At 44.3% G+C, this 26,897-nt stretch overlaps 2 protein-coding genes across 4 annotated transcripts; both read right to left on the minus strand.

Moving 5' to 3' along the window:
• Positions 1–242: 242 nt before the first annotated feature.
• Positions 243–14,927, minus strand: EFCAB12 (EF-hand calcium binding domain 12). The gene is made up of 9 exons (XM_045022664.1): positions 14,792–14,927; positions 13,194–13,719; positions 11,975–12,169; positions 10,631–10,793; positions 8,434–8,663; positions 5,323–5,536; positions 4,567–4,732; positions 3,216–3,311; positions 243–2,350 (listed from the first exon to the last, which is right to left on the minus strand). The coding sequence occupies exons 2-9, from the start codon at positions 13,704–13,706 to the stop codon at positions 2,104–2,106; spliced, it is 1,824 nt and encodes a 607-aa protein (XP_044878599.1). The 5' UTR covers positions 13,707–13,719; positions 14,792–14,927; the 3' UTR covers positions 243–2,103.
• Positions 14,928–18,283: 3,356 nt separating this feature from the next.
• On the minus strand, positions 18,284–26,807 carry MBD4 (methyl-CpG binding domain 4, DNA glycosylase). 3 transcript variants are annotated; one of them, XM_045025853.1, is made up of 8 exons: positions 26,053–26,183; positions 24,346–24,606; positions 22,878–23,767; positions 22,231–22,305; positions 21,717–21,851; positions 21,234–21,383; positions 20,635–20,738; positions 18,284–18,583 (listed from the first exon to the last, which is right to left on the minus strand). In XM_045025853.1, exons 2-8 carry the CDS (start codon positions 24,591–24,593, stop codon positions 18,506–18,508), a joined length of 1,680 nt encoding a protein of 559 aa, XP_044881788.1. In that variant the 5' UTR covers positions 24,594–24,606; positions 26,053–26,183; the 3' UTR covers positions 18,284–18,505. The 3 variants fall into 3 exon arrangements, with proteins under 3 accessions (XP_044881788.1, XP_044881787.1, XP_044881786.1); XM_045025852.1 differs by lacking the exon at positions 26,053–26,183 and adding an exon at positions 26,619–26,807 and having other exon boundaries at positions 18,286–18,583; XM_045025851.1 differs by having other exon boundaries at positions 18,287–18,583; positions 26,125–26,501.
• Between the last annotated feature and the right edge of the window lie 90 nt (positions 26,808–26,897).

A 26,897-nucleotide genomic window follows, 5' to 3' on the forward strand; every position in this document is an offset into this window, starting at 1 on the left:
TGAATAAAGCAATTTATTGTTTCATATGTTCAAAGGCCAGAAGGGGCCATTGTGATCATCTACTCTGACCTCTTACACAGCATAGGCCAGTGAGCTTCCCCAAGGTAATTCCTAGAGCAGATTTTTTTTTAATCCATTGTGTACATTGTATTTTATGAATAAAGCCACACCTTAATGTAAAAACCAAACCTGATTTTTATTTTTTGAGGCATTTTTGTAACTACACTTTTCTGATTGGCACCAGCTATTCACAATACTGTGAGGTGCATAACATTCAGTTTTTCTATTTATTAACTAGCCTGTTCATAAATATTTTCAAGGAAAGATCTTTATGCCTGGATTATGGTTATTTAGCTATGCTGTATACAATTTAACCAGACAGTTCCATGTTACTGAGAGATCTCCATAAATTCCATTTGACTGCTACATGTACTGTGTTTTGAAGAAAGAGAATACAATTCAAAATGAATAGCTAAAACCTGCATTCCGTATAGTATGAAACCTCTGTGTCAGAACCTGCTGTTGAAAAATGTTTTAAGATAAAATTCCCTTCTCTATGAGATTTGCCTTTTTTTTTTTTTTTTGGCAGGGGAGGATAAAGGTACATTTATTTATTTATATCTATATTTAAATCTTTCCTTGGCCTGTTAAATTGGGGTCACTACCCCCATCTCTGGCTGAGCAGGTGGCAGTCAAAGATCCCATCGTGCTGCTCAAAGGGGCCGGGATAAGACCAGTGTCCCAACAACCAGTGCTCCTTCTCTCATAGTCTAGTATCCCCAGGCTGTGTAAGAATTGGCAGGTTTCAAGTGTTGGTCCATCAAGACATTTTTATCATGGAAATCAAAATCCTTCTGAACAGGTACAGCGTGGGCAGCAGGAGAGCAAGTTTTCCCTGCCCTCCCACACCCATGTGCCTTGACCCTGATTTCTACGAGTGTGATAAGTTAGTTTAGTCACCACCATGGCCCACTCACTCTTCCATCCCAAGGCTGCCAGTAAGTGTGGCTAGTTGTGATGGCGGTTTTTGTGACTTGGCTCTATCTGCTGGTAGAAACTAGACTGAGACTTGCCAAGTGCATTTTACACAGGTCACCAAAGAGCTGGATTTGAATCACAGGAACAGAGGAATTGCCAGCTTCAGTCAGATCTGAGTGTAGTAGGCCACCGTCAATACCAAGAGTGAGCCGGCGTGACTTCATACACCCACAAGGGAGAACAGACCTGTAAACCTCCCCTGTTGGACTTTATCCCCTGAGCCCTGAACCAACTGAACTGAACTCTGCCATGTGAGGGTCATCCTATCCCCATTACCCGGCCCGCTTATTTATACCCATGACTGTCTTTAACTGTTGTATGAGTGATGTACCCTCACTGCTTGCTGACTGTATCTTGAACTCACCCACCGTATACCCCACATTGGGGACATTGCAGACTGTATATGTTATGTGCTGTCCAATACCAAAATACTAGCATCCCCCTATACTCTGTATGTCACCCCCGATGACCAATAACTGACGTTTCAAACTCTCTGTATCATCTATTCTTAAACATTTTCTAATAAACTTTTAAATCCTGTCTTGGACAGTTGCTACCACCAGATGCTTCAATGGAAAGTGCAAGAAACTCTACAATAGGTGGATGTGGAATAACCTGACCCCCAAATTAGGTTTTATCCTGATCCTTAATAGTTAGTTTGTTTTTTGTCCTGAAATATGAGGTTAATATCTCTCCCAGAATTTTTATTAGCATTAACTATTACAAGTCTGTATTCTTGTTATCTTTATGAATGCTCCCTTTTTGAATCTTTCTAAATTCTCAGCCTCAACAATGTCTTATGGTGACAAGTTCCACAGTCTAATATTATCAGTTTTGAATTTGCCACCTTTCAGTTTCATTGAATGTCCCCAGGTCTTGTGTTATGAGTCACAAGGAACAGAAACTTGCCAATCTAGAAGTCAACTGCTCTGTCAAGTCCCCCATAACTTTGGGAATGCGTACTTTGATAGCTTTATTTTGCTTATGATGGTGGCCTAAGTCCACGGAGGTGACTGAGGGATCACAAAGCTTTCATTATGCATAGCATTACTGTCCCAGACAACATCAATACTTTTGAGTCTCAGTATTTCCATAGGTCACGTATCCCTGGTCACTGATTGGCCAGCTGCGGTGTGGGTTGTAGACGCCAGGATAGACAGGTGGTGTTGGCTGAACATAGCTGAACAGGGCATGCTCCTGATTAGGCGCTATCTGTGGGAGGTAAATACGCAGCTTGTCCAGAAGGTGACCTGGCCAGAAGTTATTGTCGTGAGACTTGTAGTCCAGATTGGACCACTTCGTGTGCAGACGTCTGAAAAATATGAGCTAAATAATCAGTAACACATTTATATAATGCCTTTCACTTAAAGAAACCAAAATGCTCAATTAATTATATTCATTGTCCAGGGATTTCTTTAGCCATCACTGAAATGCAGCCAATTGTGGGGTGGAATGTGGCAGCTGTTTAACAGGAACGTGGCAGAACAGCTCAGGATAGAAAGTGGCAGAGAGCCACGTACTGAAATGAAACCACAGTCATGGGCGGCAGGTATCATAGGCTGGGGGAGGCTGTGCCTCCCCAAACATCCTGGCCCCCCTCCTGCAGTTCCTGGCGCTCTGCCCTGGCTCTGGGCGGCCTGCCGTGGGGACTTGGGGCAGCTGGCGCTGGGGCCACGCTGACCGCCTAGCGCTCGGACCGTGCCACCCCAGAGGCTGGGGGTGCTGCGGCCGTGTCGCCCAGCACTCCAGAGCTGGGGCACTGCGTCTGTGCTGCCCAGTGACCCAGCGCTGGGGGTGCTCTGGGCTCCTGTGGGAAGGGGGGAAGAAGAGGAGGGAGAGGGGACTAGTCTCCCCCCAATGGCCGAGTCACTGGCCACCCATGACCACAGTACAAATGCTGGCAAAATTATATTAAATTATATGTATTTATAACCCACCATATGGCCACCTGTATTCTGGTACAAGTGTATCTACATATGAGGTATACCTACTCTGTAAAACTGTATCAGTCTAACTAGTAAAACTCCCCCATACTGACAAGGCTTCAGAACTCCAGTAGCTTCTGAATAAAGCTGTGTCTGACTGGTTGTTGGGAAAGAGTGTTCTTGAAGCCAACTTAGCCATTGGTTGCCTCTGCTTCGCTACTGTGTATGGAGTAAACCATTCTCTGCACAGACCTTGTTAACTGTTCATAATCCTCAAATGACATCCAGCTGCCTCTGTATTCCTTCTGCTTTCCATGTAGTTGCCCCTTAATCCCTGTACCATGCATTCTAGCAGGGAAGATCAAACAGGAATCATTTCAAACTATGAATACACTTTTTGGTAGAGATCTCAACCAACAGACTGGAAGCTCATTGGGGAAAATTCCCTTGTCTTTCTACATGTCTGAAATTATCAGGTGTATCCGTGGAGCTACATAAATAATAATGCAGTGAGGAAAGATGCTGAATAAGTAATTGTACATGTGCTAGATGTTCCATTCAGGTTTTCACCATCATCATGGTACACAAGAATACTTAACATCTGTATAGCACTTGGTAAGTTCAAGGTACTGTACGACATCAATGAAGCAATCCTCCCAATGCCCCATGAGGTAGGTGGGTAAGTAGCACTAGCCCCTTTGTACAGATGACAACACACATTGACACCACTGCAACAGTGTCAGTGTAACTGAGAGGAGAATCTGGGTCATTCACTGTCATGATCTTATCAGAGGCTGCCCCCGAATGTATTTCATCCCAATACAGATACACACCATATTGGATGCTGTATCATGTCTCGTCAAAAGGGCCAGCAAAATGGGGTTTGGGCAAAGAGGAATGAATCACAAGATGGCAGCAGGAACATTTCCACTCATTGGATCTGATTCTTCTCTTACTTACATCCACGTAAATAGTTGACCTCAGTGGAGTTACTCTGAGTTACACTGTTGTCAAACCAGTGACAGTAACAGGAGAATTGGGCATACTGTGACTTTCCCTTGTGTCTCATGGACACTAGAATATAGGACCAGCACTGGAAACTGTATGCTCCATACCTAAAGCAAACATGGTCGTCTGCTATAGTGTACACATGCCCTGGAAGAGACACTTGAGCTAGTGGAGGAAAATTCCCACCCCCCACCAAAACCAACAACTTTTGCCTGCTTGCCTTAAAGAAAAAAAAGGGGAAAAAAAAAAAGCCTGAAGCCTGCCTACTGATGTTATACCAGCATCCCTTTTAATTATTATTAAACTAAGACTGGGGCACCATTGTGTTGGCATTTGACATACACCAAGTCTCTGCCGCAAAGACCTTGCACTTTAAATAGACAAAGGGCAAGAAGAGAAACAAAGGAACAGAAAAGTGAAGTGATTTGCTCAAGGTCACACAGCAGATCAGTGGCAGAAATTGGAAAAGAACCCTGGTCTCCTGACTTCCAGCCTAGTGTTTCAGCCATTAGGCCGTGCTGCTGCTCGGAGATAAATCACTATAGGTTTATAGCCAACTAAGTGGTCCACTACAGTAGAAACTCTTTGAACAAACCCATTTTTGGCGTCCCTTTTTAATGCATTTCTTAATCCTTGTCTGCTTAAAAGCAGTCGTCTTTGGTGGTGACTCCCATCCATTGTTGTATAGGGACCCCCCGGCTGTCTGATCTTCCGCACATATGCTCCTTCTTTGATTATTTTGTCTCCTGGGTACAGCAGGGCTGTCAGCAAAGAACGCAATAAAAACAAAGCAGTAATAACTATATGGCACATGACCTGCTCAACGTTTTGAATGGATTATGAGCTCAGTGAAGTGAGGGACTAACAGAAATGGTTTGAGTCTGGCGTAGTGCAGGCAGACCCTGTGCAAGCTTAATCTACAGAGCTCTCCCAATGCTCTTCAATCCTGACCTGCAGGACTCCTGCTATTCCAGTCCTGCTCCATCCCACATGTGCCAGTCCATCTCTTGCCTTCACCTGCAGTATCTCTTGCTATGCTGAGCTGGAATCTCCTAACACCGCTCTACCCCAGGAGCCTCAATCCTGATTTGGAGCACCGCTTGCTATTCCAATCCTTACCTAGCGCTCTCAATGTATTTTAATCCTAACCAGCAGCATCCATTGCTAGATCAATCCTGTTGCTATTCCCGGAACTACAAATACACCTCATTCTTCACCCATCTACTTAGCGTCTGTTTCCCACCCATAGGAAATCCTAAAATAAGAGCCATGCATTTGGGCTGGGGGGCAAAGCTTAGCCTGAATTGTTCTGAGGTAGCACATTTACACCAAGCCCAAGGTTTTGCTTTACCTTTTTCCAGGACCTTTTCGGTAAGTGGAATGTTATATTCTTTGCATAATTTGAGACACTGCAGATAGACCATGTAGCAGGTCCTTCGATGCTGATCAGTTATTTCCCCCATTTCACTCTCCATCGTAGATGGCAAGCAGTGTTCATCAATGGCCTTGTTTCCAGATCTCACCAGTCGACAGCGTTCCAGCCATTGTATTGGATTGACCTTGGCCTGCAAGTAAAGGGCAGGTCCCCATTAGTGTAGCTGGATAGAACATTTTCATGGCCAAAGGGCTAAATGAATCCCTGGTGTAATTCCACTCACCTATGTGAAGTTACGCCAGGGATGAAGGTGGCTCAGAAGGCAATGTTTGTGTGTACAAATGGAATTCTGTGCATGCAAAATGGGTAACTGTGTTTTCATGAGCACAGGCACCGGTTTGTGGATGAAATCCATTTTGTATGGAGGGCCAGTACAAGGCCCATGCACATTCTTATAAGAACATAAGAACGGCCATACCGGGTCAGACCAAAGGTCCATCTAGCCCAGTATCTGTCTACCGACAGTGGCCAATGCCAGATGCCCCAGAGGGAGTGGACCTAACAGGCAATGATCAAGTGATCTCTCTCCTGCCATCTATCTCCACCCTCTGATAAACAGAGGCTAGGGACACCATTCCTTATCCATCCTGGTTAATAGCCATTTATGGACTTAACCACCATGAATTTATCCAGTTCTCTTTTAAACACTGTTATAGTCCTAGCCTTCACAACCTCCTCAGGTAAGGAGTTCCACAAGTTGACTGTGCGCTGCGTGAAGAACTTCCTTTTATTTGTTTTAAACCTGCTGCCTATTAATTTCATTTGGTGACCCCTAGTTCTTGTATTGTGGGAATAAGTAAATAACTTTTCCTTATCCACTTTCTCCACATGCATCCGACAAAGTGGGTATTCACCCATGAAAGCTCATGCTCCAAAACTTCTGTTAGTCTATAAGGTGCCACAGGACTCTTTGCTGCTTTTACAGATCCAGACTAACACGGCTACCCCTCTGATACTTGACACTTTCTCCGCATCACTCATGATTTTATATACCTCTATCATATCCCCCTTAGTCTCCTCTTTTCCAAGCTGAAGAGTCCTAGCCTCTTTAATCTTTCCTCGTATGGGACCCTCTCCAAACCCCTAATCATTTTAGTTGCCCTTTTCTGAACCTTTTCTAGTGCCAGTATATCTTTTTTGAGGTGAGGAGACCACATCTGTACACAGTACTCGAGATGTGGGCGTACCATGGATTTATATAAGGGCAATAATATATTCTCAGTCTTATTCTCTATCCCCTTTTTAATGATTCCTAACATCCTGTTTGCTTTTTGACCGCCTCTGCACACTGCATGGACATCTTCAGAGAACTGTCCACGATGACTCCAAGATCTTTTTCCTGATTAGTTGTAGCTAAATTAGCCCCCATCATATTGTATGTATAGTTGGGGTTATTTTTTCCAATGTGCATTACTTTACATTTATCCACATTAAATTTCATTTGCCATTTTGTTGCCCAATCACTTAGTTTTGTGAGATCTTTTTGAAGTTCTTCACAGTCTGCTTTGGTCTTAACTATCTTGAGCAGTTTAGTATCATCTGCAAATTTTGCCACCTCACTGTTTATCCCTTTCTCCAGATCATTTATGAATAAATTGAATAGGATTGGTCCTAGGACTGACCCTTGGGCAACACCACTAGTTACCCCTCTCCATTCTGAGAATTTACCATTAATTCCTACCCTTTGTTCCCTGTCTTTTAACCAGTTCTCAATCCATGAAAGGACCTTTCCTTTTATCCCATGACAGCTTAATTTACCTAACAGCCTTTGGTGAGGGACCTTGTCAAAGGCTTTCTGGAAATCTAAGTATACTATGTCCACCGGATCCCCCTTGTCCACATGTTTGTTGACCCCGTCAAAGAACTCTAATAGATTAGTAAGACACAATTTCCCTTTACAGAAACCATGTTGACTATTGCTCAACAGTTTATGTTTTTCTATGTATCTGACAATTTTATTCTTAACTATTGTTTCGACTAATTTACCCAGTACTGACGTTAGACTTACCGGTCTGAAATTGCCAAGATCACCTCTAGAGCCCTTTTTAAATATTGGCGTTACATTAGCTAACTTCCAGTCATTGGGCACCGAAGCCGATTTAAAGGACAGGTTACAAATCTTAGTTAATAGTTTCGCAACTTCACATTTGAGTTCTTTCAGAACTCTTGGGTGAATACCATCTGGTCCCGGTGACTTGTTAATGTTGATGTTAATATCCCGCATAAGCCCCATTTCGAGTGGTGCATTAGTTGTCTACACAGCAGTGAATTGCACAAGAGTTTGCACTAGAAAACACTGTAGCTGTTTTTTTCAGAGATCTTTTGAAAAAAATGAGCCTTATAGTTTTGTTCCCCTGGCTCTTGGAATGTCTTTAGCATTAATTTCCATTACAATGTATGCACTGGAGGTTCATCAACCCTGGGAGGTGAGATTGTTAGTTTCAGAAGATGCAAATAGCTGGCCCAATGCATTCTGATTTATTTATTTTTTTTAAAAGAACCTCTCCCAGCAGCAGTGCTACCTAGTGGTTAGAGCACATAGTGGTGGGAGACAGAACTCCTGAGTTCTATTCCCAACTCTGCTGCTGACTCATTGTGAGTCCTGCTGCGGGATATATTGAAAACAAGACAGGACAAAGTGCTTGCAGATATCCCATAGGGATTAATCCTGTTTTGGTGAGCAGATGGAGTAGAAAAGATGACCTTAATGGACTTTCCATTCTGGGGTATGTAAATCACTTACATTTAGCTGTGCCTCTCTTCACCCTTCTGTAAGGAAGGGAATAAAATACCTATAACTCAGAGTGCTGGAGGCAAAATTAATTGTTTATAAAGAGAGAGTGTCAGATAGAAGGTGCTATATACAGAAAGGCAAAACATTACTAATCAATAATATTCTCATTAAAAGCCCTTGTTTTGGTTTGGTTTTTCTAAACTGCTATTTCATCCTCAATCTGTCACACACCTGGGAAGGCCTGAAATGCAAAGCATAAGTAAATGAATAATTTCTCTGCAGATATGCAGTACCTTCTCCCATCGTTTCCTCTCTCTGCATCTCTTCCCAATCTCCTCCATTTCTTCATAGCTTAGAGGTCTGTGATCCGGTTCGGTGTTGATAGGGGGAACTTCTAACAGTGTTAACTTTGCTCCAGGTTCACTAGGAGCAAGTGGCTGTGTCTCTTTGGTTTTGCCAGCAGCAGATGCTGGACGACTAACAGTTTTAGAAACAGCTTTTCGGGTATGAAATCGGGGACATGCTGTAGAATCACAAGAAACGAAGACATTATCTTAGCATGTAGCAGAAAATCAACTTCTGAACTGATCAGAACTCATGAAAGAATGAACAAGGGGCTTTGTTTTCTGTGCAAATTTGAGTTAGCAACAGGCGTAGACCAGAACTCTGGATACCAACAGCCTCGAGCTTTGGATCCAGATTTGTAGCCAGACCCGCATTTTACAGCTTAACCCACCTCCAGTTTGAAATGATTCCTTAAAGCGCTTTATTGAAAAGTCTTGAAAGTAACTAAAGAGTTCCTGGGTTTATGTTGACCCTCCTCCCTCCACCCCCTTTACTAATGATCACACTTGATTCACAGAGCTTTACAAAAAAGAGGATGTGTCATTATCCACATTTTATACATGGGGAAACTGAGATACAGAGCGGCAGACTGACTTTTACAAGTAAATCTCTGCCAGGGCCAAAATCCAGATCCCCTGATTCCCCATCTCGCCGCTGGCCTATGTTACCTCCCACCTTTATTTGAGAGAGAATTTGTTTGACATTAGGTAACGTTGATCATACAGCAGTGTTTCCCGAAGTGCCCACTGCAAGGAGGACTAGATGGGGGCAGAGGGAGTGGAGAGACCAGAACCAACTTTGGGGGAGGGGGGGACAGAGGGTGGCAAGGGCTCGCCATTATTCTCCAGACTCTGACTTGCAACTTTCTGTTGAAAAAAAAGAAAGTCTCTCGCTGTTACGGTTTCACCATCAAAATGTGACCCGAACGTAACCAAGGCAGTGGTGTCTGCCTGAAGTAACAGGGAGCTTGAAACAATAGCTCTGCTGCATGAGCTGCCTTGTTTGGTTCAATGGCTGCTCGCTCAGAAGCCAAGGATGATGCTTTAAATGTCAACAGCATTAACCATTTCAAAGCATGTAAGAAAAGGGAGGGAGGGTCATATTATGAGGACTTAAAATAAGGGGAGCCCTTTAATGACACCCGGCAGAGCTGGAGAGTGGTGTGGTTGGGTGTCTGATTTCATTTTCCTAAATGGAAGCTCAACTTGGAAGTACTTGGCAAATGCTGCCTTCTCTCACATTCCTTCAGAATCAGGTCTTTGTTTCCCAACAACAGTAATAGAGAGAGGCCTGAATTGGGGGAGAACTAAATTGTAACCCTCCAAATAAGTGTCTGTAGGAAACATCTGAGCATAGGACTTGGTGTGAGGCACCCTGAGTTCTGTTCCCAGCTCCAACACTGACTTACAATTGGGCCTTGAGCAAGTCACTTAACCTCTCTGTGCCTCAGTTTACTCAGCTGTACAATACAAATAATGATGCTTACCCCAGTGGGATATTTGTCTTTAATCCTAATACTTTAATAATACTGTGGCTTTCTCTAGTGTCTTTCCTCTGAGGCTCTCTAAGCATTTTAGAAATATCAATTAATTGCTCTGAGGAATAAGTTAATGTTTGCAGGGCATTTTGAAGCTGTAAAGTGCTACGTATTTCTCAGCACTTCTAGGCAGTTCTCCTTTCAGCTCTTGACTGGTGAGACTGTAGCATAAGGTAACACGTGTACATGGACAAGCTTTCACGTAGAGGTTGGGTTTTGGTTTTGCAAAATCAGGGGTGGCTTGAATCTTGGGTCCATTTTATCCAGATCTCCAGAGTTTGAGTGGAAGGCATTTGTGTCAAAGGTTCTAGTTTTCAGCCATCTGGCTGGAGGGGGCCAAGAATGTCAACCAAATTCTGGAAGGGATATTATTAAATTTAGGGTTTAAGCAATTCTCTATTAATGAGCAGGATGAGACCTAATGTGTGGGGCAGGTTATCCCACATCTGCTACTGCGGGCATCTTACACTTCATGTGAAGCATCTGGTGCTGCTCATTGTCGGAGACAGGATGTTGTACTAAATGGACCTGGGGTTGGACCTAGCGTGGCGATTCCCATGCTCCTAAGAATGAAGATCATTTTCCTACCGCGGGTTCCTTTTTCTTACCTCTTTTTGCCTCCCCAGGTTGTTTAGTCTGATCTCTCATTGTATCCAGCCATATATTTTGACATTCAACCAGATCGTCACTGGTTATAAAATTCCCACGTTTTGAAGAAGTAAGGAAGATGATCACATCTTCCAGGTCATTGTCACTGATAGGGACTTTGGCCTGTAAAAAGAAAAAATTTCAAATGTGATCATAAGAAGATTGAAGGCTGCCATAAAGCCTTAGGGACCAGTTCTGAAGTTGCTCCATGTGCACTACTACCATGGTATTGAAAGATGGTGTCGCCTGGTGGCTGGAGAATCACAGAATCATAGAAATGTAGGGCTGAAGGGATCTCGAGAAGTTATCAAGTCCCACTCCCCGTGCTGTGGCAGGACCATATAAACCTAGACCATCCCTGACTTTCCAATGATGGACTTCTACAGCCTCTCTTGAACCCTATTCCAGACATTAACTATCCTTAAAGTTAGATTTTTTTTCTCTAATATCAAACCTGAATCTCCCTTGCTGCAGATTAAGCCCATTACCTCTGGGAATTAAGATCCATGGATACTAGTCCCAGCTTTGCCACTGAGAGGCTCGGTGGCCTTGGGCAAGTCACTTCGCATCTTTGGCCTTCAGTTTCCCCATCTGTCAAATAAGTGTTGTTACTAGACATATTAGAGTAACAGCTAATGGCACCAACTGAGATCAAGGCTGTGTTGTGATAGGCACCGTACACATAAATTGTAAATGACAGTCCACAGACAAGGGTGGTAGGAGAAATTGAGGTACAAAGAGGTGAAGTGACTTACTCAAGTCACACAGAAGGCCTGCAAGACAGCCAGGAATAGAACTTAGGTGTCTGGAGTCCAGTCCAGCGCCCTCCCCACTGGACCACATTGCTTCTCCATTCACACACCCCTACCTACAGCTTGAGTTGTGAGGCTAATTAATGGTCTGTAAAGCATCTTGAGTTCCCTCAGACTGAAGGAAGCTATATCATCACTTTTATGGAAACCAACAGCAGATCTGCACACGGGGCAGAATCCGAATTGGCCTATGAGTTTCTTTTGGACAATGTGACTGTGGGTTTCGTCCTCAGCTGGGATTCACTCTATCTCTTGGGTCTTCTAAATATGCAGCTAAATTCTCTTTCCCTTCTCCCTACAGATTTTCACAAGTTGTGGAGTAAAATCTCTGAAGATTAATTCCCCATAGATCATTTCTAAAATCAATGTAACCACGGTGAAAGGAGGACCTGTTGTTGTGAGATCAGCCCTGATCATTGGCTTCAGGGGAGTTACACCGACAGAAGTAGGGGAGAATTTCAGCCTTATATTCTTAACCTGTTTTCTGCATACCCCCTTAATAACTTTAATGAAGTCTGATCTCATGAATTGCTTCTTGTCCTTATCCGCCTTCCTGAATAAGTCCACCATCTTGAGCTTTTGTTTGTGCAGAAGGTTATGCAGTGTGATGAGGGACTGGGGATAGGGAGCGTTGATAAGGGGGATGACTCTTCTTTGAGGAGGCAGGTCGTGCTTTGGCAGCAGGTTCTGGAAGAGATTGAAGAATAATCATGAGATCAGTTTCATCCTAATGAGAAATTCAATCAGGTTTCCTGACTCAGGACATAGAAGTGTGAAGACTGTAAAGTGATGGCGCATCAGCTGGTATAAATGGGTACAGCTCCATTGACATTAATGGAGTTATATTGATTTACACCAGTAAAAGACCTGGCCCTGGCATATTCCATACCCCTCAAGATGACCTTATTTTGGATTCAGTCTTTCCTCACCCTGACAAGAGGCCATATAATCCCCTCTGCCTCCATGGTCAGCGGGAACTGGAATCCAGGAGGCTTTTCCTGGAGACCCATAAGACGGAAGTGCTGCCTCTGCAGCACTGTTCCACATTTACACCGCCCAATCACTCCATGAGGTCAACTATGCATAGTGCAGGCAGTGCTGATGGGAGAGGTAGGGACTGGATGGGAGGGCCAGCAATAGACTCTGAACTTCCTGGATGCCCAGAGCCTGAGGTTGTATTGGGGAGGAATTCAGCAGCACCAGCCTGCAGGGTCTTTCACCACAGGGTTTTCCCTATAGTTACTGCAAAAGCTGCATTGCCAGGGCCCAGCATCAGGGGAGCAGGGAGTTAGTACACAGGAACTTTCAGATGGACTGCTCTGTGCCCTGTCAATCTGCAGCTTTAAGGGATGGAATATTCAGCTAATTCCGGGAGAGTGCAGCTGCTGCCCCAAAAGGTAGAATTTCAGAGAAACGCCTCCAATGCAGCCTGGCTGAGTTACCTCTTCATATGCAGAAGTAAAGTAACTATCTTCAGGGGAACAATCTGAATAGGTTGGCTGTATAATTATCTCACTTTCTGTAATTTTACTGATGAGAATCTGCAAGGATACATGACTGATACTAGCACCCATAGAAAGAAAACTTACCTGACTCTCCCTCTGTTTAGCTACAGTTGTTAAATTCAAATGATCAGTGTAATAGTGAGGTGTGACTTCCAAGTGCTGCAGTGCAGTAATTCAAATGGCAGAGGAATGAGGCATACACTTACTTCAAGATTTCTGGTCGCAGCTAACTTCCTTTCAGCCTTCCTCACCGCTCTGCAGTTTTGTAAGTTTTCCAGGACTCTATCTTCTTGCTCAGTGGTGCAAAGTTTTTGACGTAGCCATTTTTCAACATCCACAAGGCTATCCAATTGAGAGCGGAGCTTTCTCCTTTCCGTTATCCAAGCTTCCAGCTTTAGTAGATCATCTCTTGCTTCTGAAGGTTCTTCCGGAGTGTGGGGACAGCTTTCTACCTCAGGGGTCACTTGCCAGGCAGCAGCTTCCTCCTTTTCATCGATGGCAGTGGTCTGAATGGGTTTTGAACCATCAGAAGCCGGTCTTACCATTGGAGGTGCGATAATAATGCGACGTCTGGATTTGGGTGGCCCAAATTTACTTGGTTTCACTTTAAAGAAAAACTTTGGATACAAATCTCTGAGTTTGTATTGTTTAAACCAGTGCTGTAAAACCAGTTCCGGCTTGACGCTGGTAGTGTCTTTGAGCAAATCTTCCCCAGTCATGGTGTCCCCTTAACTAAAACCAGATAAATTGTTTCAAAATTCAGTGTGTCAAACTCAATTGTGTTAATTTTGCTTCGAAATTTTGCTTCAAAATATTTGTGGGGTCCTTAAAAAAATGACAATGAGCTGAAATCAGATATGACCTTCCAAAGCTAAAATGAAATAATGCATGATACAATAAAAAGGAAGCTAGATGGACACTACTGTGCAGACAGTGCAGGCCTCCTTTATAATAAAATATAAGAAATTAATTGTGACATGTCCCCTTTCAGAGTACTGGACAGGGACTCAGGAGACTTGGATTCAATTGTTGGCTCTGCCACTGACCTGCTGGGTGACACCTGTAAAATGGGGATAATGATACGGAACTACTTGTAAAGCACTTTGAGATCTATGAATGAAAAGTGCATTGTGAAATCTTGGTATTATAACTATTTAATCACAAGAGTGGTTGGGAAGGAGTGTCCATATGAAGTTATAAATGGGCTGGTCTTGTATTATTCTTTAGTTTTGGTCCAGTAAAAGACAGTAAAAAACACAATAATTCATCACACAACAGGCTCCAGAACTCTGGGATCTCTCTCGTCCTCATTTGTGTTTATTAGTATTCACAAAGTATAGGGCATGCCATCACAACCCTGGAAGAGGCTCAGGTTATCATGCTAATTTTCTAGTGCTTCATGTTGCTTTAGAACAAGTGTAAGTGGTAGCCTCCGTCTTGCGTTTCCTGCAAAATGAAATTTGCTCCATTTTATAAAATATTTAGCCGCTCCGTCAAGAACCAGACCGGCCAGTTTGGTGTTCCTAATGCCAAGCTGACAACCTCAAGATGATGCTGGAATTTTTTAAAACGCTTGAGTGGAGAGCAGGCATTACTAGGCTGAGGCTGGAGTGAGTGACAGCTGCTAAGGTCCCTGCTGTAGCTAGCCAGCAGACCCAGCGTCTCAAGCTAAACAATCTCAGCAGAGTCAAGCCAAAGCAGACCCGTTCTTAGCGAGAAGGGGCAGCTAATAGGCGTGGGGCTGGCACCTTCGCCTCCCCATGCAGCTGCAAAGCAGCGGGGACTTCCAGAGCCCCGGTCCTACCTGGCTGCTCCCGGCCCAGGCTGGCCACGTCTGCACCCAGCTCCGCCGCGCCGGCCCGGGGGCGGGGAGCTCAGGGGGCCCCGCGAGGCTGCCCCGGAGCTCGGGGCGCTGCGGCTGCCCCTCGCGGGGGCACGGGACGCGAGGCGGGGGCAGGCACCCGCCCCGGCTTCTCCCACTTGCATTTTCGCCGGTGCAGAGCCTGGGGAGTGTTGCAGTTTGGAGACCATAGCAACGGCCCCGCGTCCTGGCTCCTGATTGGCTGAGGCGGGGTCGGCCGGGCTGTTGGGTGGGCGGCGAGTCACACACTGGCTGGTCGGCCACGCGCCCATCGCCCCGGCCCCTGAGCTGGCCGGGAGCAGCCGGTGCCCGGGGCGGGGCGGAGGGACTCCGCTGGCTGGGATCCCTCCGTTCAGCCGTGGCCATGGAGAGGGGACCCCTGCCTGGCCTGGGGCATCCCGGCTGCTGTGAGGCCTCAGGTGCTACGCTCCCTGCCCGGGGCATGGCACAGAGGGGCCCCTGTAGAGCCCCCCGAGGATCGCCCCAGCCCCAGCCCGGCCATCAGACTCCAGGCCGAGCAGTCCGGCTGTCTGCATGTAGATGTTTGTGGGCCTTGTTTCTAATGACCGAGGAGCACAACGTCAAAGGCTTTTCCCAGCAGAGGGATCTGGCATTTTATTCATATCTATAATGCATCGCTTCTCCACCCAGCCCCCACGGCAGCCAAAGAGGAGGGGACAGTCCCTGCCCTTGCAAACCGTTGTTTTCACTTCATACTGTGCTCTTTTAGTGAAGGGGAAAACCAAATCTCCAGCACATGTTAATTTAATGACCAAGTCTGAATGGGTGATTCATTCTTGCCTGGGTAAGGCCTCTCAACTGATGCTAAATCTATGGACCAAATAACTACTATAATTTTATTGTATGTATTGCTGGGCTCTGTTAGTCAGGTTTTTAAGGTCCCCATCTCCAGAACATTTGGGCACCAGAATCCCTTTGAATAGAAAAGTATATTTTATTGCTATGTTGTTGTTTTAAAAAGTTAGTTGTAACCTTTAAAAGAGCCCCACATTTTTCATATTATATTCTTAAAATATCCCCTACTTAAATATTAATCCTGCTTTTCTTAACATTGTACCGTCATATTATAGGAAGGTACAAACACTCAGATATTGCAAAAACTACTAAGTAAAACAATTACCAAGTATGCAACAGATGTGGAAGTCTAGAGAGGTGGTTAAAGCAGGGGACCAGGAGTCAGGAGAAAGAGGATTCCATTCTGTTGTACATTAAGGAATCATGCTATGGCCTTGGGTAAATCATGAAGGGCTTGATTTTCTGATGTGCTGAGCATCTCAACTCCCACTGAAGTCAGTGGGAGCTGCATGTGTCCAGCACCTTTGAAAGTCAGAACATTAACCTCTCTCCATCTCATTCTTTCCATCTGTAAAATGGGTTAAAATACACACCCAGTTTGAGATGCATAGATTAAAGCTGCACTGTATGTATAGTTCATTAGGTGCTTCACAGGGTAAAGGCATTATGCATTAGATTCAAATGCAGAGCTTCAACCCGGTCCTTGCACCAACCTTTACATGTTGTTTACATGCTTTTGTAATTATAGATGCTTCTTTAGGACCTGTTTGACTCCTTTAAATATGGCAAATATGAATTCAGAAATAAGGATTTTACAGCAGCTCAGGTGTTAAAAAAATCTTATTGAAAAATAAGGCTTATTAACCAATACCCCACTAGGTTGGGCCCCACCGAAGTCTTGTTCTGGACCTGATTTTGTGAAGTGTTTGATTTCAGCGGGAGTTAGATAGTGCTCAGATTTTTGCAGGATCAGGCCCACTGTACGCTAAAAGAAAGGCACTACCTGGATGGTAGCAAGAAATGCTGAGAACTAGTCTAGAGAGTTAATCACTAGTGAGCAGTAAAAACAAAAAAAATATCAAAGGAAGAGTAGTTAGCAGTATGTAAGAATGCACAGGTGTCAAAGTCCTGCTCAGCATGAATACAAACTTGTAATAGTCACAAGTCAGCTGCAGGAAGCTCTTTAAAAGTTAACAAGTTAGGGTCTGATTTGGCAAACATAACACTAAGCCTAGTGCATACTTCCATGAATAGTCCTGTTACAGTCAATGAGGTTATTCAGTAGTAAAGCAGAAGGGAACTGATCCAAAATCCATTGAAGTCTTTCCTTTAACTCCAGTGAACATTATATTAGATGAGGTGTGGGCAAACTATGGCCTGTGGGCCAGATCCAGCCCGCCAGCCATTTTAAGCTGGCCTGCAAGCTCCTGCTGGGGAGCGGGGTCTGGCACTTGCCCTGCTCCGGTGCTCCAGCCAGGGAGCAGGATCAGGGGCCGCTCCACTCTGCTCCTGGAAGAAGCAGCATGGCCCCGCTCCTCTGTGTAGGGCGGAGGTTCTCAAACTGGGGGTCAGGACCCCTCAGGGGGTTGCGAGGTTATTACATGGGGGGTCACGAGCTGTCAACTTCCACCCCAAACCCTGCTTTGCCTCCAGCATTTATAATGGTGTTAAATAGATAAACAAGTGTTTTTAATTTATAAGGGGTGCTCGCACTCAGAGGCTTGCTATGTGAAAGGGGTCATCAGTACAAAAGTTTGAGAGCCACTGGTGTAGGGGCAGCCAGGGGACTCCGCTCTGCATGCTGCCTCCGCCCCAAGCACCACCCCCACAGCTCCAATTGGCCAGGAACTGCAGGGGTGGTGCCTGTGGATGGGGCAGCGCACAGAACCGCCTGGCTGCAGCTCTACCTAAAAGCCAGAGTGGGGACATGGCCGCTGCTTCCGGGAGACACTTAGGGTAAGTGCTGCCTGGAGTTTGCACCCCAAGCCTCTCCCCGCATCCCAACCCCCTGCCCCAGCCCTGATCCCCCTCCTGCCCTCCAAACCCCTCGATCCCAGCCTGGAGCACCCTCCTGCACCTCAAACCCCTCATCCTCAGCCCCACCCCAGAGCCTGCAGCCCTTCCTGCACCGTACTCCCCCGCCCCAGCCCAGAACCCACTCCTGCACCCTGAACTCCTTATTCTGGCCTCACCCCCTCCTTCCCCCAACCCCAATTTTGTGAGCATTCATGGCCCACCATACAATTTCTATTCCCAGATGTGGTCCTCGGGCCAAAAAGTTTGCCCACCTCTGGATTAGATCCTAAACTAGTAGCTTCTACAGGATCAGGCCCTTAGCTTGCAAAGTTAGCAATGGGAGTTTGAGTTCTAAGGACCTGCCCTCTTCTCTTCTGGGATCATTTGACTTGATTACTCACAAGTAGTCAAACAAAGGGAGTTGGATGTTTCTATCCCATCACTAGATAGAAGGTCAGAAGCAATACTTAAGTGGCAAAAGAAACAATTGATAACACTTGGATTTCTATGGTAAGGTAGCATGGTATTAGTTAGGTGCTAGTCTGATATCACTTTAGTGTTTGCAGCACTGAGGAATGGCCAACTATTAAAATAACTTATTTAAAATTTATTTTAAAATATCAATGTTTATCAGCTTTTAATTACAATGATTATGTGGGTTTGAAAACATGTTAAACAATCAAATATTGGAATTAAGCACTCAATGATCAGAACTACAAATGTGTAAAGAGAATATAGGATGTTTCCATTTCATGTGTACATATAGCCAAGAACGAGGTGGTAAGGACCAAAAAGTGAAGCTATATAAAAACATATCTGCATTTTTCAATTAAGACTCATTTTTTCATGGTTTTCCCAGAGCCATGCTTGGTATGTATTTAACTTGTGATCTTGTGGATGTACCTGAAAGAGAAGGAAGGCATTAGAACTAATATTTTTAATAAAAATGTCTTCTATAAAAAAACTCTTGCAGTACTGAAATAACTGGCTGGAATATCTCCACCCCCAGCTTGGAGCCTACTTTATAGTTTAGGGCAGGGGTCGGCAACCGGTGGCTCGCGGCTCGCCAGGGTAAGCACCCTGGCGGGCCGGCCCGGTTTGTTTATCTGCCGCGTCGGCAAGTTCGGCCGATCGCGGCTCCCACTGGCCGCGGTTCGCGGTCCCAGGCCAATGCGGGAGGCAGGAAGCGGCGCGAGCTGAGGGATGTTCTGGCCGCGGCTTCCTGCCTCCCGCATTGGCCTGGGACCGCGAACCGCGGCCAGTGGGAGCCGCGATCGGCCGAATAATAGTTTAGGGTTATTACAGCATGCTGATACAAAAAAAAAAAAGACCTAAACGTGCATGCTCCTGAAATGCGGGAAGTAGTACTGATCAGGCATGAAACATCACTTGCATCAACTGAGAAGGCAAGTAAAGTACAGCTGCTGTTTCAACAATCTGTAAACATGAGAAGAGCCTAGTGAGGATTTTGGGTTGCAGTAGAGGGAGGAGAGGCAAGTCAGAGCAGATGCTATGCTCTTGCAGACAAATAAAACGGGGTACCCTGACACATCACAAAGACCACTACCATTACAAAGATGGGGAAGAGAAATCTCACAGCTGATCCAAGAAACGTTAAAGGAAATTAAAGGGGATGATTGTTGTGTCAGACTGACAACATCCTGTAATATCCTGGATAAACCTTACGGAACTAAGCTAAACTTTACTGAATAAGACTTAATACCTTTTGGACTCCATTAAAAATTAAAATGTATGTACCTTCTTTAGTAGGAGGAAGATGCTAATGTATTTCCTTCATTATCAGCCCTTGGAAGCTACTCCCCACAGGGCTGAATTTCCAGTTAGGCACAGTAGGCATGTAGCTAGGGGCACTGGCGTTCTAGGGGAGCCGTACCTCTCTAAAACTGTGTGCAACAGAAAGGTCAGCTGTAGGCAGGGGGGCGCTGAAGATGCTGTGCCTAGGGGTGCGTAAGGTATAAATCCAGTCCTGACTCCCCTGGGAGAAGTATGCATATACTAATCAAACTTGATTTTCCATGGATGAAACAGACAAAGTGTTTCTAGATAAATATCCTGTTTATAAACTGGCTCACAGCCGTCTTTCTGATTCAGCAGAAGGACAGGCTCTCTAGTCTGTGAAGGGCCCCAATCCTCAGAGGAGTGGAAGGACTTGGCCTATTAAGGCCCTACATGATCGTGTGCTCTTTGAGCTGAAGCTGTGATGAACCTGATCACAAAAGAAATCCTTTTGATGGGGTTTGGAAGGTCTGCTCTAGCCAGAACCCATGTTAGTGTTGGCGTGGTCTGTGATAAGCCTATTAACGTGCATGTAGGTTCTTGTATGGTCTTTAATGTTTTCTCTATAGTGCTTTCAGTTTAAGAAAAAAAATAAGCTTGCATAGAACCGTGTGGTAACTTATAACTACTGACAAACTCTCTGTTATCAGTCTCTGAAGAAGAAGCAAGCAGGCGTGCTTGGGCAGCCTGCCTCTGCTGGCAATAACACAGCGAAAGGCAGGGAACTGTGCAGCCTGGAAATACTCTGGTCAGAAGAGAGAGAGACGCAGGTCTCCATCCAAGACAGGCAATGGCTGGGAAGCTGGAAGCCTGAGTAGTGGGTGCTCTTGCTGGACCACTGAGGGGTAATACAGGTGCAGTTGCCCTGAACTGAGACAACTGTCGCTAGCCTTTAGGTGCCTCCTTGCACACCCAGGCACAATTGTAGGACTAGCTCTTGGGGCTATTCACATCAATATGGACTTGCAGGATCAGGCCCATAAACACTACAGTCCATGAACACTTCTTAATTAAAGTTGACAGATTATTTCTACTCCATTTTATTTTTAATCCACATGATTATATAGGGCTTGATCCAAGGTCTAACAAAGTCAGTGGACCCCAATGCGTTCCATGAGTGTTGGATCTGGCCCTTAGAGAATGACATCATCACTTACCTCCTTCCATTCATTGACACAGAAGATTCTGTATGAATCATTGCCATACTTTCCAATCCCATGCAGCTCAATAGGATACCTCCATTGCTTGGTCAGATACTCATCTAGAGAATATAACCCCATACTAACATGTAGAGAAATGTGCCACAGAAAATATTACAAGAAAACATTGGTACTCACTGCAGAACTGGAAAAATCCTGATTTTTACATTAAAACATCCTAATCCCCAGTTTAGTCTTTTAAACTCTACAATTTTAACTAAATGTATTACATTAGTAACAGCTGAAAAGGGAATTATTTCTAAACAAATCTCACTGGGCAAGGCAGCTTTAAATGACTACAGAGCAAAATCTACACAGTAATGTTTTTATTTTAAACATTAAAATACAGAAAATACTGTAGTATCTCATTGCAAAACAATCAACCTTGTTGATACTAATGAGGTTTTTAATTCTGATAGTCATCTCAAACCAGGGCCTGCTCCTCCATTGTTCTATCTTTGGAACACTGAAGGAAAATCACAGAGCTGGGGTTTATAATGCCACTTTCTTAACTGACATCAGTTTAGATCATTCTAGACATATTCAAAAGAAGCTACCTGAAAATTTGATAATGGTCTTCGCTCTGAGTTCATAGAGGCCAAGAGGTTTAAGCAACTCTGACATTTCTTTCCAGTCTGCAGTTCTTGCTACCTCAGGGGAAGGATATTTCTCCAGAAACTCCCAGAGCACAGGTATTGCCATCTTACCTAGGCAGAGATAATACGTTGTGAACAGAAAGGCTGTACAGTAACTTCCTCTGTGTGACTATCCGAAGTGTACATTCTGAATGTTGTTGATGAGGAAGATGCAAATTATTTAAAGTTGTTTATACTAATATATCTCAGATAGTTATAGTTTATTTAATCCTTTCAATATTGTAATGAAAAACTTAGTAGCTAAGGCCCTGATCTTTTAACAACAACAATCACTAACAGCCACATCAGATCCAAATTCAGCATTTACATAAGCTGATGCAACTCACAGACCATGAAACTGGTATGTAGAGGTTAAGCTTCATATCATATCGTATACCTATTTACCTGAGGTCTTATTGAGAAATATGGTTGCGATGAGGAGCTTCCACGGATCATGGAAGAGCGTTTCTTGGACCAAATTAAATGGAGACCGAGGAGGAGTCCATTTCCTGAAGGCCTTCCTTCTTGGTGGGCTTGGAGCTACACACACACAAAGATAATATGCAAAACTTTACTGAGCAGTAAAAGGTTGATTTCTCCCTCTCCCATTCTTTTAAGAGACATTGGAGCAGACTCATCTCCATGCTCCTACTAGCGCACAGAGGGAGGGTAGAGAGTTTATTATTCCTGTGTTATGACACTGCAGGGGCCAGTGGGGCCCCGGCACAGATTAGACTAGCCCCGTGGGCTGCCGTAATTTGCTCCTGTATTTCTGTGGGTGCAGAATTGCCAGGACAAAGGTCTGCCCAAGCCATACTCACCCTCATAAAAAGTGAAAGGCTCCACACCCCATTACTAATCTCTTAAGTCTTCCAATCCCCCCAAAACACAGCTTTCTTTCCCATAGAGAATACTATACCTTCTTTACTGTATTTACTAGAAAAATATGGACTGGTTTTCCTTCTCTCTACTTGTGTTCTTGGGACATAGTCTTCTAAAAAGAAAAAAAATACCTGTATGTAAATGAGAATTAGTTCCACTCTGATATCTATCAATATTTCAGCATCTGCTAAAAAAAAAAAAAAAATCTTCAAATGACAAACCCTTAACAAAAGTAATAATATCTCAGTGAGTCAATGGATGCTGCACAGGTATAACTGAGGGCAGAATCAATGAACTATTATACTAACCTCAGAATGAAGTTAAACAAGGTTAGTTGTACTTCTTGAATCAAAACCTGGTCACTTTTGCAGTAACTTAAGAAATTAATTGACATATGGAGAGTAGTGATCATTGCTACATTATATCAGAGAAAGTGATGGTGTGATTTCTAATTGTGAATAAATCCACTTCCTTGGCTTGAGCTGGTTGGTTCATAGCACTTAGCTACTATAATATCTGATGCTCTGTATGGTAAATATGATAAACAGATTTGACAGACTCAAGGCAAGGAGATTTAGAAAGTTCTAACCATACCCTGTCTTGAAGTAGGCAGGCCTGAAACAAACATTCCTTTTTTGTAATTTTGGAATTTTAGAACAGTGCTCTGCTCTGAAATGTATATACCTTGCAGAATTTTCACTGATGTAAAGCTTTTCTTGTCACAAGGCTGTGAAATGCTAATGTCTGTTTCAGTGCCAGGTTTGAAACCCTGGCTACCCGAATGCACCCTATCCTTCTCATTCACAAACGCACTCGATCCTTCTCTTTCTGCAATGTTCTTGTCAGATTTTGTAGCAGCTGCATCATCAGAACTCTTCTCTGCATATCCTAATTGTCCCATGGTTCTTGACTCTGTTTCTGAGAGAGCAGTTACTGGTTCAAGATGCATCTCTGATTGTGATCCTGAAGTCATCATTTCATCCTTTGAAAGTGTGTTTGCTTTTCCAATATCTGTGGGGTTTAAGTTCTGATTGTCTATTCTGCCTCTATCAGAAACACAAACATCTTTCTTTTGCCGAAATTTTTTGATTTGGCTGCCCTCAGCCTCTTGATTATTACATGATGCTTTTCTCTGCCTTTTATTTTGGCTGTGATCTGGATTCCTCTTTTCTGAGCCCTTTCTAGCTTTCTTAACTTGAGCCCTTCTTCCAACTGCTCTTTTTTCTTTGGGCTTTATGCAACAGTCCTTTGGCTTAATGTCTTTAATGACCAAGTCCTCCCTGCCCTGCAGATGGATGGAAATGTTTTCTAGCTGTTCATTACTGGTCTGCAATTCCAAAACTTTAAGTTCTTCTTTATTACTTTGCACACTAAGATCTTGCACTTTACTGTTACATTCTTTATTCTGTAATCTTGGTCCCACAGCTTCTGCACCAAATCCTTTGGCTCTTGATCGAGTTTTGTTCTGAACAGGAGCAGTAAAGTCAAAATCTTCTGGTTTAAGAACAGTCTCTCCATTTTTACTAAAATACGCCACAAGTGCACATCTGGATCTTAACTTTGCTCCTTGAGGACTATGAAATGAAAGAAAGTTAAATGATCAGTGGTTATAGTTTTCATTCCTTGCTCTTAAAACAAAACAAACAAAACTTATATTTCTGAAAAAAAAAACCAGCCAAAATGTTACTTGCATTTTCCAAAAAATAATCTAGCTCAATTTTTTTTAGACAAGCCTTCTATTAATATTTGATCAAAAATCTTTATACAAAGAACTAATTTGCAAGTAATAATACTTTATACTTTCATTTAAGTATATTAAAGTATTTTACAGCCTCATGCTACCCTTATGAGACATGTAAATATTTTTTATTTACAGATTTCCATATTATTAGTATGAAGTACCAAGAAATTAAATGACTTGCCCTAAGTCAGATTCAAAGGCTCCTGAAATCAACAGGAGTCTATGGACTTCAGTGGGTTTTGGATCAGTCCCAGACTAAATCTGTGTGAGGACTGGAAGAGAACAAGGACACTTGAATCCTAGGCTCAGTAACACTTACTCTCCACTAAGCAACCAGTAGAATAAGTCTGTGACATACACTGCTTTTACTTACTATACAGATTTAATTTCAAGAGTTGCATCAAATATTACCTGATGAAATAAACATCATATTTCCCTGCAGTTTTGCCTGATTGTCGTTGCTTTGTGATCTTCTCCCATCCATCTGGAATGTTTTTGAGACATCTAGAAACCACTTTTGACACAGCAGCTGCATCTTCTTTGCACTGGAGTGTGTTTTCTCCTATGGTCTCAGTACCTTCAATCTGTAGACCAAAATATTCTCTTGTCTCTGTCACTAATTCTTTCCCCTCTTCTTTTGTTTTCTTTCCAATTTGCATGTCACTTTTGTCACTGAAAGTAAATGTAAAATAAAATGATAGAAATAGATCTGTCTGGAACTATTCATAACTATAATATTTAAAGACCTGCAGAGATTTTGAGAAAAAAAATTAACTGAAAATATGAAGGTATTAGCTGGCCTGTTGCAAATATTTGTGCACTGTTATGTGTGAGACCTTGCCTCTTGTTCACTGGGATAGTAGATGCTGGGAGAGCTATGGAAACAGCATGATCAGCCTCTCTCTCATGTGGAACAAAAATATTTGCCATCTATACTATGTTTTACATATTGGACTTCAAGTTAACATGAGGAGTGCTTTGTCTTGTATTTCAGCAATAACCGTACAGAGGATCATAGTCTGGCATATAAATGTGTGACTTTGCATTGTATATAACAGGGATCGACAGCCTTTGGCACGTGGCCTGTCAGGGAAAGCCGGTGGCAGGCCGGGCCGGGTTGTTTACCTGAAGTGTCCGCAGGTTCGCCCGATCGCAGCTCCTGCTGGCCGCAGTTCGCCGTCCCCGGCTAATGGGGGCTGCTGGAAGTGGCAGCCAGCACATCCCTCGGCCCCGCTGCTTCCCGCAGCCCCCATTGGCTGGGGACGGCGAACCGCGGCCGGTGGGAGCTGCGATCGACTGCACCTGCGGATGCTCCAGGTAAACAACCTGTCCCGGCCTGCCAGTGGCTTTTCCTTACGGGCTGAATGCCAAAGGTTGCCGATCCCTGGTATATAATCTTGTGCCATAAACAAACCACAGTAGGATGTTAGCCTTTAAAAGTAAGCTTCCAAGTGCATTTTTCATACTCTTTATTTCTTTGAAACATAAATGGTCACCTTAATTAGAGCCCACATACATAAGTAACATATCATAACATATACATTACTAGGGCTGCCACTTGGCAGGTTTTGAACTGCCCTGGCTGATATTTTACTGTACTGCCTTGCCAGTTTAATGTGTGGGGAAGGGGGGAGGGACATGTTAGAGTGCTCTACAATTCACAACCCCAATTTTCTGGACAGTGGCACCATGTTAGGATAAGGTAAGGAAAATGATAAAACAACACAATTTGTGTAAAATTGTTCTCTAAAACATATTAGTAATAATTAGCTGCTCGAGTCTAGAGTAGGACCCTTTTTGCTGAGGGGGGCAGGAGAGGCCAATGATCAGTTTTCTATAGCTAAGAGTTGACAACCCTATACATTAATATAGTCAGATAGCAAACATGTGTTCTTCTCATATGGGCTGAGGGGGAAGGAGTGCCTGACATGCTCAACACCAACTCCTCAAACTACTTAACTGGGGAGTGCTCAAGTGGAGCCTTGTGCAAGGATGGTGACTGAGCTTTGAAAAGACTGAGGAGGTTCACCCACCCCAGAGGGGGAATAATGAAGCTGCTTTTGTGAATCTGTATCTCAATTTAATCATAAAGTTGTTTATATGTCTGGGGCCACTTAAGTGTTATGATTGCTAAATCAGTGCAACATATCAGAAAATGACTCCACAGCAGTACGTCTCAGAACCTTATACCTGTTCCAGTCCTCGCCCAGGGCCCTCAGCCAGCTGAACTCCAGCCCAGTGCTCATCAGTGGCAGCAGGGATATAACTCAGATCCTCCTGTTCCAGGTCCCGCCATTCAAGCTAAATGAGCATCTCCCAGAGTGCAGCACCCTAGAGCGTACGACACACAGCGGAGCAGTTCTAGTTCCAGCTGTCAGTGCCACTCTCTGGGTAGAGGCTTTGCGGCCAGCGCACAACATCCCAAGAGCCAAGCTGGCAAAGGAACTAAACAGGGCCCAGTGCGACCGACATACCCACGCAGTACTGGGTTACACAGACCGCACCATGCCCCGTGACGTCACCAGCATGTGACATCATCACGCCCTGTGACATCACCACCGTGCGGCATTCCCGCACCATGCTGCAGGACCCCACGTAATGGAGAAGGACCAATCTGAGGGAACAGACCGCGGCCTGGCCCTTCTGAAAGGCCTCCGGACCTCTTGTTGCTATAGTAACTTTACCTGCCCTCCTCTTGCCCCCGTACTTCCGGAGCCGCCATTCTGAAGCACCTCCCATATCACGTGAGGGTGTACGCCATTCCTTCCCACACTGCGCAGGCGCAGGCGCAAACCTAGCACACACCCACAGTTTCTCGCCAATATACAATCCCGCCAAGCGCGCGCAGAGGTTCTCCCGCGAGAACAGTCCCGCCTCTTGCGTATGCGTATTCCAAGCACAGTCCCGGAGGGAGCTTTGCGCTTGCGCAGTACTTTCCCCCTCGCGCAAGCGCAGTGCCCATG

This window comes from Mauremys mutica, chromosome 7, assembly GCF_020497125.1.
Source record: "Mauremys mutica isolate MM-2020 ecotype Southern chromosome 7, ASM2049712v1, whole genome shotgun sequence".
Lineage (NCBI taxonomy): Eukaryota > Metazoa > Chordata > Testudines > Geoemydidae > Mauremys > Mauremys mutica.

What these genes read in the sequence shown, in the direction of transcription:
- MBD4 (XM_045025851.1), bottom strand. Translation starts at nt 26,180, where the DNA reads ATGAGCACTGGGCTGGAGTTCAGCTGGCTGAGGGCCCTGGGCGAGGAC. An exon ending in ATTTCTCAATAAGACCTCAG is followed by an intron (nt 21,384 to 21,716) that starts GTAAATAGGTAT and finishes ATCTCTGCCTAG; the next exon opens with GTAAGATGGCAATACCTGTG. An exon ending in GTGTCAATGAATGGAAGGAG is followed by an intron (nt 18,584 to 20,634) that starts GTAAGTGATGAT and finishes CTTCTCTTTCAG; the next exon opens with GTACATCCACAAGATCACAA.
- EFCAB12 (XM_045022664.1), bottom strand. Translation starts at nt 13,706, where the DNA reads ATGACTGGGGAAGATTTGCTCAAAGACACTACCAGCGTCAAGCCGGAA. An exon ending in ACCTGGGGAGGCAAAAAGAG is followed by an intron (nt 8,664 to 10,630) that starts GTAAGAAAAAGG and finishes GTGATTCTACAG; the next exon opens with CATGTCCCCGATTTCATACC. An exon ending in CGAAAAGGTCCTGGAAAAAG is followed by an intron (nt 4,733 to 5,322) that starts GTAAAGCAAAAC and finishes CTTTGCTGACAG; the next exon opens with CCCTGCTGTACCCAGGAGAC.